General features: G+C 41.3%; 1 protein-coding gene across 1 annotated transcript in view; it reads left to right on the forward strand.

Moving 5' to 3' along the window:
* Positions 1-930: 930 nt before the first annotated feature.
* The window catches only part of LOC127683711 (rho GTPase-activating protein 20-like), a 106,029-nt gene continuing 94,045 nt past the window's right edge, over positions 931-12,914 (forward strand). Inside the window, exon 1 of the mRNA XM_052180972.1 lies at positions 931-1,115. Coding sequence (XP_052036932.1) covers positions 931-1,115 — 185 coding nt within the window. The remainder of the gene's footprint in view (positions 1,116-12,914) is intronic.

Here is a 12,914-nt window from a genome sequence, read left to right on the forward strand (position 1 = left end):
TGGAGACAGGAAAATGGAGAGTTGACGGTAGCCCAGGCTGCATGGTGACCAAGGCCTCTGAGAGGTTCTTAGTGAGCTTAAATACTGCTGCTGAGGGTTTGGTCCAAAAATTTACTATTTGGAAGCTTCGTGAGCATGGACAGAGACTTGACCATTCTGCTCTCCTGCCCCCCTAGGTGGGGTGAGGGGGCCACAGCTGTGAGTACCTCCCACTCAGTGTTGAGACAAAGGATTAAGTCACTTAAATGCTTTCCAGAGAGACAGGTGCGAAGAATCGGTCAATCATTGGATAGCATCACTACTTCTAGTAGGAAAACAATAGTGCCAGAAGGGCCAAGCTTCTGAGTATTTAAGATCAGTCAGTTTTTATCATTTTAAAGTACAGAGTCTTTTCTCATCAGAAACTATAAATGATTATATGAGTAAATCAATTAAGCATTTTAGGTTGAGTGTTCTTACGTCCACAGCCAGTATGCCAGCAGACAGTGGGTGAACGGTGCTCACTTTCTGAGGTTTCTTTCATTTTGGTCAGGAACACTTTAACTTTGTGGAGCACCTGCAGACAAGCTCACAGCCTTCCCAAGTTGCGCCCTGGGATGAGTTGAAACTCCATGGACAGGAAGATGAACATAGACAGAAGATGGTTCTGTTCTGAGAGCCCCGCCTCAGGGGGCTGCATCTTGTCCACAGGGAAGTTAGATTGTCCATTGTCTCCCAGTGATCTGTCCCAATTTATGAATGTGCTGTTTACTGACAAGCAAGACCTAAGTTTGGGGAGATGGTTCTGTGGCCTCATAAGCACAGTTTCTAGAATGTTCCCTTCTCACCCTGGTGTCTATCACAGAAATGGAACTTACTTATCTCCTGTCCTATGTTGCTCTTTCTAAACTTGTTAAATTCTTGTTTACAGCCATCGTGTGACAGGACACAATGGCCACCTCCATCTGCCCTAGCACAGACCTGGGAACAGACATTGAGACAAACCTGGGGACAGAAATTAGGACAGACAGACCTGGAGACAGACGGACTCAGGGACAGACAGAACTGAGGATAGACAGACCTGGGGGCAGACCTGGGTCGGTGCTCCCTGCTCAGTCAGAAAAGACAACAAGAAAGTCAGCTGAAATTTACTAAGCTTGCTTTGTGACATCATGATACAGAACACACACACACTGGCATGGTTTGTTTGTTATGAGTCAGCCTCTAAACTGGATGTAATTTGGATGGTACCCTGGGAAGAACTCAATCAGAGGTCTTTGGAGGAAATAAAGTCCTGCTATACAGAAAGGGGTAAACACAGAAGACACTGAGAGAAACATCAGCACCAAAAATCTCAGAGACAAAGCTGACCATATGACCAGAGGGACAAGACCAGGCTTGGGACTGATTGACAGCCTTGGTTCGGAGTTCCTGTAAAGATGCTAGGTAGAGGTAGGACAGAGAAGGCGGATATATCTTCAGGTAAGAAGAAATTAACAATGTTTTGAATAAATGCCCAATATCTTTGTACACACACACACACACACACACACACACACACAAGTATCTAAGTGAGCAACTATAATCCATTTTCAACATTGTTTTGGTTTTGCTTTTCAGATTCAGGCAGAACGTAGATCCCTTCCAAGAAGGGCTCATATGAGACACTGTGTCTTCCTCAAGGTGTGGCCGTTACAAGGTTTTCTGAACAGGGTTTATTAATCGCTTTGAGTATCTAGAGAGTACTTCCCTACCCCATAGCGATTTGGACCAGAGACTCTGTGGCAATCATTGGACTATGAGTCACCTGATGGGCTTCAAGTCAACATGGCACCAGAGGAGGGTGAAGTCAGCATTTTGTCAAGTTCTGGATGCCTGGGGATTTCTAGTTAATGCTTTAATTTATTGTTTTTATATTCTGGCTTAAAGTTTCTCTGCTTCTATAGGAATTAGACGATCATTTAAAAATAACTGGATTCTTTTTGTGTTTATTAAAAATGTCTAAAATTTGATTTGGTAAGATACTACTGACTAGGTTTTTCTTGATCAAAGACTGTGGTTCATTGCTAGCTCAATCTGAACCCTGTGGTGGAGACTGTTTCCATCACAGAAGCAATGGAGAATTTGTATAATAACACGTGTTCAGCTTAATTATATTTCTATGATTCTCAAGATCTTTCCTTGAAGTCTCCTTTTGAAATCCGCATTACCGGGATGGGAAAGCTCCTGAACTCTTTGGGCAGATCTGAGATTGCATGCATCCATGACAGATGTTGCAATGGAAGCTGGCCTTGTGTACTCGGGTGGATGCGGCACGTTGGCACTACGTAGGCATTTGATCACAGATCTACACTGGCTGGCAGCATCTCCTCTAACTTCCATGATGTTTAGCTCTGTGATATCTGGAAACAAATAAAATTTAAAAATCAATACAGAATCCCCCAATTTCTTTAAACTCTGCTATGGGTGTACCCATCATGGTTGCAGGAGCACGGGATAACCACTGCCATACATCCACAGCCAGGAAGCAGAGAGCAGTGAATGATGGCGCTTAGCTCCAGGTCTCCTTTTTAGGCTCTAGAGCGCAAGCCCAGGGAACCATGGCAGCCACTTTTGAGGGAATCCTCTCCCCTCAAATGATCTAACGTAGATGAGTGCTCACAGGTCTTCGGTCAACCTGATCTAGACAATACCTTAGAGTTGTGCCCAGAGGTTTTTCTCCCGGGTAATTGTAGACCCCCATCAGGTTGATAATCAGTAATTACCACTGGACTCTACTGTTAATGTTGTCCTCTTCATTTTATCTTTCACACATGATTTCATTTATCTCTTCAAACATATTTAATATATTTGATTAAAAGTCTCCGTGGATACTCAATACCATGGCCAAGTCTCTTCAGAAATTTTTCCTATTGATTTCTTTTTCCCTGGGAAGGGAGAAACTTATTTTGTTGTTGCTGTTGTTGTACACTGAATAACTTTTAATGAAAGATAGATATTTTGGGTGCTGGAGATGGCTGGCACTTAAGAGCATTCCCTGCTCTTGCAGAGAACCCAGTACAGTTCCCAGAACTGAACCCACATAGTATGACTCACAACTGCCTATAATATGACCCCAGGGCATCTAGTGTTCTTTTCTGGCCTCCACTGGTACACACACACACACACACACACACACACACATCCACACACATGTGCCCATACACGTACATACACACACGAATAAAATTAAATCTATAAAAAAATAAATATTTTGCATTTTAGAGTGTGACATCTCTGAGAATCAGATATTTCTCACAGGTCAAGTCTTCTCAGAGTTGCCTGAGTTGCTCAAAGTTGTTGTTGTTGCTCTTGTCATAGTTGTTCATTTAATTACCTTTCTAAACTGTTTATAAAGCCTGTCTTCTTTTTGCAGTGCGGCTGCTGACAACCATGTTCTGTTTAGTCCAGTGAACTGCTAGTGTTTTAAGTGAGGATTTTTAAGCAATAGAAAAAAAACAAAAGATAAAAAAGTACATTTCCCCAGCCTTTGTACAGTACCTGTGTGGGGAGCTGCTTCCCATTGCAGACAGGTCTGGATTGGTTGACATGATGTAGGTCTTGAAGGGGCGGGGGAAGCCTGACCTCCCTCAGGAGTTTCATCCATGGTGCTCCTGGAAGCAGCCAAGCTACCAGGATAATAGTCCTCCCCTAAAAATAAAAATAAAATCTACTATTGGGACATAGGACACACACTAACACACATACACACACTAACACACACACACACACACACACACACAAATGATGATGCTTGCTGATCTAAGTATTCCTCCACTGATACAACTGGGCTCACCTAGATGTCAGTAGGAAGCTGGGGTGGGGATCTGAGGTGACTGGCAGATAGACTCCCTGGCCAGGGAGCCATGGCTGTACTCCAAAGGATTTACAGTTCTTCCCCAAGCTAGCTTAAACCTGTTTGGGAGGTAGGCAGAGCTAAAGAAGAGGGGGGGAAATAAGATAAAGACAGAGACAGAAGGACACAGGGAAAACTAGCATGGGTCAGAACGAGCCATAGACCCTCTCAGATCCCTGCAGTAGGAGTAAAGCTCTGTATCTGGAATTGTCTGCAGAGGGAGGCACCAGGGGAAACTGTGTTCCAAATGCTGCAGAGTGCAGCCGACCTTGCAGTTCACCAAACTCATGAACTTGAGAATGTTACCTACTGAGCCTGCCAAGTCCCTTGAATCTATGCTGACTGTCAACGATGTACGCTAATATCTAGAAACATTCTAGAAGACTCTTATATCCCTATAAAAGATACTGGGAAACTCATACTAGAGCATAAATACTGCTTGCTGTCTTTCTACATGTGTGTAAAATCGTGTGAATGTCTAGTCGCTTGGAAATGGCTGTTTGGGGGTTAATTTCCAAGTTCTCAGTATTAAAAGGACAGCAGATTTTTTTTTTTTGGCAATAAACTATTCTGTCTTTGATAACTCAGTCTGTCAGTTCTGCCAGGTTTTGCACTGGTGCATTCCATGTGGACAGGCAACGCCAGCAGGCTCGAGCAGGTGTTATTTATGAAAGCTAGCAGGACTAATCCTTTGGAGTTTAACTAACACAAGCCATATTCTGTATTAAGTCATCTCCGTGTCAGCCTCCTAGAAACTATTCATCTTAAGCAAACTATCAGCTATTGCTAAGAGAGTCCCAAATAATAAACCCTAGCCAGGGAGCGCAGTGTTCAGTCTTTTGTTGAACACCTCCCCGACACCCTGGCTTCTTCTACTAACTGAACATGTCACGTTTGTACAGACAGCATTTGCACAAAGTGTTGGAACAGAGTCCCGGAGCAAGGATATGTGCTCAGTGCTTATGCTAGGTTGCAACTGCAGTGCTGGTCCTGGTTCATTTTTTACTGTCCAAAATTCAAGAGTTTAAGAGACTACATTTTGTAATAGGACCTAAAACTGCTTTGTTTGTTTGTTTGTTTTCCCAGATTTAACCAGTATCAAAAATTTAACATACACAGGGGCTGGGAAGGCGGGGAAGAAGTTATGAAAGCGTACTTGTTCTTGAAGTTCAGTTCCCACCACAAAAATCAGGCAGCTAACAACTGCCTGTAACTCCAGCTCCAGGGATTCTGATATCTCTCACTTCCACGGGTACCTGCACTCACGTTTACTTAGCACTATTCATAAACACACCTGAGGTCCAGATACCCCAAATCAAAATAAATCACCCTTTAAAATATCAACAACAACGTGTCAAATTGATGAGAAGCTCCACAGTGTAACCGACAGAGCACGTGAATGGCAGCCTCCTCCTCCGTGTGCAGCACACAGGTGGCTCTTCTGATGATGTTTAAGCCAAGGGAACCTTTGTGAGTGTAACGTCATTGTGATGAACACAAGGACCCCTGGGCAAAGTCTAAGCCATTGGACTGCCATCAAGAATGGAATGTTTGAACTCTGATCCTTGCCCTGGCCAAACTCACGTTTGAATTCTATGCCAGTTGGGAGGGAGGATGGGTCAGTAAAAAACATGATGCTTCTACCAAAGGCAGATGGGAGAGGGGGCTCCCAAGGTTACAGAATTCCATTATTAATTTGATTATACTAATAGGCTCCCTATAACTGATATTTCCATATGTTGATTACTCCTCTACATATTTCTGCCAAATAACTAAATGGTCCCCTGGCTTAGACAATGCTGTTTTTCACAGTCTTGGCACAATCAGAAGCTATTGTATTTCCCTGTTAAATGCTAGACAGATTGTTTATAGCCACCATAACAGACGCGTTTTCCACCATTTAAGTAATTGTTCTACACTTTGATTTTCCCTAGTCTCCTTTCTGTTGATGGATAGATGTCAGAGTTAAACTACAAAGAGGCCAGGAAACCATAATAAAAGGGGTGTGTACCCGATAAATAGCTGAGGGCAGCAGAGGGTCTGTTTCACAGGCCCTGTCCTTCTAACATGTCTACTTTGATTTCCTGAGCAAATAACTAACATTTCCTTGCTGTAAACCTTATTGGAATTTGGATTCAGGCATCTATGATCATGAATAGTTGTCTCACCAAGAAGAACGGAGTAACCTCAGACTGCTTCTCTTTTCTCTAGGTCTTCAGTCCAAGGTTCCGACTACAAGCCCATCCTCTACAGTGTTCAAGTCCAAAAGGGAGTCCCAAGAGCCTGCTCTCTCATGTGAATTAGCTCATCCTTGACTGTGTGACTGGATTATCTAGTACATCACCTATAAACATCTAAAAATTGTATTTGTAATAAAAATCTATTCAAACAAAATATAAAGTTTTAAGACAGGGGATAAAGGGATGCCTCAGTGGTTAGGAGAGCTGTCTGCTCTTCCTGGAGACCCAATGTCATCTCTTACCTTCCATTCTGGCCAGCTTACCGCCAGGGAGGATTTCCAGGACCATTGTGAGTTATAGACTCTCCCATCTCACTTACTAAAAGGGCAAAGGGGGGATCCATAGAAATAATTTAAACAACACAACTTCAGAACACCAAAACATATAGTTCTTTATAATGATTTAAGTGCAGCTCCTCCTTCAGAAGACCTCAGCCAGCCCTACTTGAGTATGTAATATACTTCTCCCCACACCCCGTCTCTGTCTCTCTCTCTCTCTCTCTCTCTGTCTCTCTCTGTCTGTCTCTCTGTGTCTCTCTGTGTCTCTCTCTCTCTCTCTCTTTCTCTCTCACTACCCCATCTTCCTTAAGATCCATGTTTAAACCAGTGCTAATATATCTTCTTAATAAACCCCAGCACTGCTTCCTGAAAGTCTTTCCTGTCATGCAGTCAAGAATCCTGGCTTCACTGGAGTGGAGGTCTCGGCAAACATTCCAGAAGCAAACTAGGGCTCATGTAACACGGACCTGTGTCTCTGGTCTCTGGCTGACAAAGTTTGGCTTAGTCTCTAAGGGGATTTACAATAGAGATCTACAGCAGAAATAAATCACGGAATACGCATAAGATATTTTAAACAATAACAGGACAGTAAATATTTGTATTGCTATGGCAATATGAGCTTAATACTGTTGGTTTTGCATAGAAACTAGTTTCACGGGTCATATAAATTCTGGTGACTCTTCTATATAAATTAAATTGGGTTTTTGTTTTGTTTTGTTTTTGTTTTTTTTTCCTGGTCAGTTAATTTTTCTTTGAAACTTTAAAATAAGATGTGAAGAAAAATTGCAGCAGATTTTCTTTATAAAATCAAAGACTGGTTGCACTTATCACCCTTTGTCTGTTACCAGAAACCCGTCATTTAAAAAGGAATCTAGTTTAAACATGGTCAGAGTTATTGAATGGTCCAACTTAAAAAAAATGAAAACCCCATCCCGTAATTGATGGAAGTTCATGAACCTTGGCAAAACTCTGGATGACCTATTTGAACGTCAGGCTTATTTGGAAAGGCAGGTGAGACTCACCGCTCCACGTGAAGGTTTCACAAAGCTCAACAAATAAACATGATTTATGCAACAGAAGTATTTGATCCTTACCTGTTGCTAAGATTTCCGATTCTCTTGGCACTTGACCTGATTTCTGTGTTTGACAGCTGGAATTATATAATTTTCAGTCTGAATTACTTTTATTTATTTTGAAAGTTTACCACAGGGACACATATATTTCTTTCTTTTAAATGCTTACTTATCTTTTGCTTATGTGTTTGTGTTTATGTGAGTGTATGCACTGTGTGTGTGTGTGTGTGTGTGTGTGTGTGTGTGTGTGTGTGCAGTTACCCACAGAGATCAGAGGGTGACACTGGGTCCTCTGGAAAGGCAGTGAAAACCCCTCACTACTTAAGTGATCTCTCCAGCCACAACTCACATATCCTAATTTAATATATATATTTTTTGATAAGTCTTTGACAATTGTGATAAATTAACTCCTTTCATAAGAGGAGGATAAAGGAATAAGAATTTCTTCCTTTTAATCTCTTATAAAGAAAAGTTCAAGTTTTTGTGTTCAGTTTTCCCTTTTACAAGTGGGACTGAGTAGCTGGTTATTAGTCTTTCTCCTCCACCTTCATTCTGGATAAATTCTTACACATTTTCTAATCACAATGACTTCAAACATCCTTGTGGCTTAACGTTATTCAGTTTTACTTTCAGAGACAAAGTCTCACTGTGACTGTATAGTCATGCCTGGATTAGATATTTCCTATAGCCCAGGCTACCCTCAGGCTTTCAGCAATCCTCCTGCCTCTACATACTTTCTGGCATTGGCATTATGAGCGTGTAGTATCATATCTGATTTCAACTTTGTCCACTTTTTGTCTTTTTATTATTATTTTAAAGGATTTGTTTTATTTCTCTCTCTCTCTCTCTCTCTCTCTCTCTCTCTCTCTCTCTCTCTCTGTGTGTGTGTGTGTGTCTGTCTGTCTGTCTGTCTGTCTGTCTATGTGGCGTGTGTGTGAGAGCCAGTGAAAGCCAGAAGAACGTTGCCTGGAGCTGGAGTTGGAGGCAGATGTGAGCTACCAATGTGGGTGCTGGTGACCACACCTTGGCCTTCATGATTCTGGACTCTTAACCACTGAGCATCTCTCCAGCCCTGCATTTTCATTTCTGATAGGCATCATATGAATCATGTATCCCTTTTCTTTTTTTATTTTAACACAGGCAAAAGAGAAATAGCCACAAAAGTATCATAACACAATTTTAATTGGTTCCTTAATATTGTGAAACATAGTTTTCCATAATTAATCTCTCAGTAAGAACAATGACTAAGACCTTGAGAGTATAGATTTCTTAGCTGTGTTGGGTGTGCACCTAAATTTCCACGGGTTATAGAAATCTCCCTTTTCCATGAGATGCGGGTGGGAAAAGGGAGAGATTTGGCTAACTTGATAGCCACTACACAGGTGCTTCTCCTGATGTAAACACATGGTGGAAAACACAGAGAATCATGCAGAAGGCCCTTGAAAGGCTTGTGGTATACTGTATATGTAAAAACAACAAATCATTTGGAATGAGACAACATGGGTAAGGACTAAGGAAAGGCAAGCAGAAAATGCAAGTTCTCATGCACCTGTTAGGGTGTGGCTCTTTCCTCTGACCATCCCCACCTGGGAGCAGAGATTACTGTGAGTATCTGCACCCCACAGTCTTGGCTATGAAGCAAAGCACATAGGAAAGGCCTTGGTGCTGATCACACTAGTATAGAAGGAAAAGGAAGTTGGCTTTCCAGGACTTCATCTGGGATTCTGGACATTGCTCCTTCCTCCTAGCTCAGAATGGCCTTGGGAAATGCTAGAGTATATGCCTGACGCCATAGTGCAACTTGAAGATGGTCAGAACACACGGGGAACTGTCCTGGGATGAGGCTGCTTTTGAGTTCCCTGGAGACCTACAGGTCACCTCTCACCTATGACCCTGTAAGTGATCTCAATAGATCTACCAGTTTGTGAAGCTGTACATGGATGGAATTATTCCTCCTGAGGAAACAGACACTGCACTCACAGAGGGGTCAAAGGAGAGGCCACGTGAGTACTTAAAGCTCTGTCTCCTAAAGTGTACTGTCTCTACACACTTGAAATGACAACCTCAAAAATATCAGTTAAGGGAAATACAAAGATAGAAATGACAGCAGTCCTAGATGTGAAGTCCACAGAGTCTTCAGAAGTGAACACCCACACCCATGCTCCAGGCAGAGACAGAAACAGAGGGTTTCCAGCCAGCAGCCTAGTGCATTAGGTTTGCGTGAGCCTTCTGCTTTCTCTGGCTCACCTCCTTTTCAGAAGGAAGAACCTGCCTCTCTTTCACACTGAACACTACTTTTGTCCAGTTTCAGAAGTGCACGGGGATATCTCAGTTGGTGACTTTGCATCTGACGTTAGTCCCTGACCCTAATAGTTTTGAGATTTTAAGATTTCTTGTTGAATACAATTCTACAGCACACTCTTCCAGGTTACTGTTGATGAAAATTCGGTTTGTTCTTGGAGACCTATTTTTATATGGCTGCACACAGAACTACTGTCCCATAAAACATTTATGGGACCAGAGGATGAATTCTGCATCGAGTTACATAAAAGTGATTTTCACCGACACACTAACAGTGGGTGGCGTTCTTCTCCATGTTCCCCATTCTGTGGTCTCCAGAGATTGACTAGGGTGCTAATCTCAGCTCTCAGTACTTATGATTCTCTTTTGAGCTCCTTTCCCTCCACATTTTAGTCACTTCTCTGTCATCTATAACACTGGCTCATTGGTCATCTGCCTGCTTTATTTATTAGGCTGTCTGCCTCTTAAACGTCTGGAGACTTTCATAAAATGTAAATGAATCCTTTGATAGAAATATGAGCTACAAACACATTTCTTAATGTGATTTGGTGACTCATTCTATGAAAAGTTGTTTTCTGAACCATGGATGTATTTCAATTTTAATGTCATTTAAATCATCAACATTTTTCTTAAGGTGAAATCTTTTCTCTATCTTGAGTATTTAGCTCATACCAAACATCCAATAATGTCTTGATGTTTTGTTAAGCATAAAAATAGCTGTGGTGTGACTTTGTTAGACAATTAGTAAAGATACAGAAGCGTCTTTGAAGGGAGAGGCATAGAGTTCATGCTGTTTTACATAGAGTAGTAGTATTGGCTCGGGTGAATCCAGTAGGCAGAGAGAAGCTTACACCAGACAACTCAGGAACTGAGGGTGCTGCTTATGTGATCATAAAGAAGGATGCAAAGTAAACCTTAGCAGGAGGTAGGGAAGAAAGAGCAAATCCCAAAGAAGTTCAGACCATTTGATTAACAGGATTGATTCAGTGCTAAGTATAGTAGTTGCTATAAAAAGATAACCAACAAAAGTAACTTAAGAGAAGAAGAATGTGTGTCTGCTCTTGGTTCAGGAAATATGCAATGCATTCTGGAAGAAATGGTATGGCTACTGTTCAGATGCCAGTGCTTATACCCACCCCGCTTCAGCCCATCACTCCAGGTTTGTGCAGCCAATAGGATGGATGAGTCTTTGCTCTTCAGGTAAACCTCTCTGGAAACTCTTAGAGATATGCCTTGCCTGTAAGGAACCCTCATGTCGTCACTCACTCCCTGACACAAATCCTAACATTCTATGTGCATAGGGGTGGGATGGAGGTGACCATGTTTGAAATAAAAAGAGAACTGAGCATTATCCCATTGTGTGTTTGGGGGCTTCCTCACAGGTCACTTTAGACATATTTTCTTACTACTTTTTACTCAGCTATCTCTATGTAGACAATTCCCATTATTCTGAATCCTCTTACCTTTTCTTTGTGACTGCCCAAGCATAGAGAGTACACTCCAAATGGCACCTGGCTTCTGTGACCTTAAATTCTAACTAATGACATACTTCCTCCAAAGAAGCTAAGCCACTTAATCCACCCAAAAGTTGTCACAAAGAACATATCATATATTGTGATGCCTGGAATTAGACAGGCATTGCATTCAAACTATCACAACGTAACTCCCCCCCTCCCCACTCTCCTGCAAAAAATCACCAATTCAAGAAACCTTTGAAGTTATTAATGGGATTCACTAACAGTTATTCTGGCAACATAACAATTCTGAAATGTTACATTGCTTTAGTAGCTCCCCCATTCTTTGCAATATGTATGAAATGTTAACTTGATAAAATAAGTTGCAAAGATTTTGGTATCAGCGTAATTGTGGCTTCATAGAAGAAATTGGGTAGTGTTCCTTCTGTTTCTATTTTGTGGAATAGTTTGAAGAGTATTGGTGTTAGGTCTTCTTTGAAGGTCTGATAGAATTCTGCACTGAAGCCATCTGGTCCTGTTTTTTTTTTTTTTTTTTTTTTTTTTTTGTTTTGTTTTGTTTTGTTTTTTTGTTTTTTTGTTTTGTTTTTTGGTTGGAAGGCTTTCTATGACCCCTTCTATTTCTTTAGGGGTTATGGGACTGTTTAGGTGATCTATTTGGTCCTGATTTAATTTTGGTATTTGGTATCTGATTAGGAAATTGTCCATTTCCTCCAGATTCTCCAGTTGTGTTGAGTATAGGCTTTTGTAATAGGATCTGATGATTTTTTGAATTTCCTCACTTTCTGTTGTTATATCTCCCTTTTCATTTCTGATTTTGTTAATTTGGATATTTTCTCTCTGCCCTTTGGTCAGTCTGGCTAAGGGTCTATCTATCTTGTTGATTTTCTCAAAAAACCAACTCCTGGATTTGTTGATTCTTTGTATGGTTCTCTTTGTTTCCACTTAACTGATTTCAGCCCTGAGTCTGATGATTTCCTGTCTTCTACTCCTCCTGGGTGAATTGGCTTCTTTTTGTTCCAGGGCTTTCAGGTGTGTCCTTAAGCTGTTAGTGTATGCACTCTCCATTTTCTTTTTGGAGGCACTCAGGGATATGAGTTTTCCTCTTAGCACTGCTTTCATTGTGTCCCAACGATTTGGGTATGTTGTGCCTTTATTTTCAATAAATTCTAAAAAGTCTCTGATTTCTTTCTTTATTTCTTCTTTGACCAAGGCGTCATTGAGTAGATTATTGTTCAGCCTCCATGTGTATGTGGGCTTTCTGTTGCTTTTGTTCTGTTCTGTTGCCATTGAAAACCACTCTTACTCCATAGTGATCTGATAGGAGGCATGGGATCAGTTCGATCTTTTTATATTTGTTGAGGTCTGTCTTGTGACCAATTATATGGTCGATTTTGGAGAAGGTACCATGAGGTGCTGAGAAAAAGGTCTATTCTTTTGTTTTAGGGCGAAATGTTCTATAAATATCACTCAAGTCCAATTGGTCCAAAGCTTCAATTAGTTTTATTGTGTCCATGTTTAGTTTCTGTTTTCCTGATTGGTCCATTGAGGAGAGTGGAGTGTTGAAGTCAACCACAATTATTGTGTTAGGTGCAATGTGTGCTTTGAGCTTTAGTAAAGTTTCTTTTACAAATGAGGGTGCCCTTGCATTTGGTGCATAGATGTTCAGAATTGGA

Source organism: Apodemus sylvaticus, chromosome 4 (genome assembly GCF_947179515.1).
Source record: "Apodemus sylvaticus chromosome 4, mApoSyl1.1, whole genome shotgun sequence".
In the NCBI taxonomy this organism is placed as follows: Eukaryota; Metazoa; Chordata; class Mammalia; order Rodentia; family Muridae; genus Apodemus; species Apodemus sylvaticus.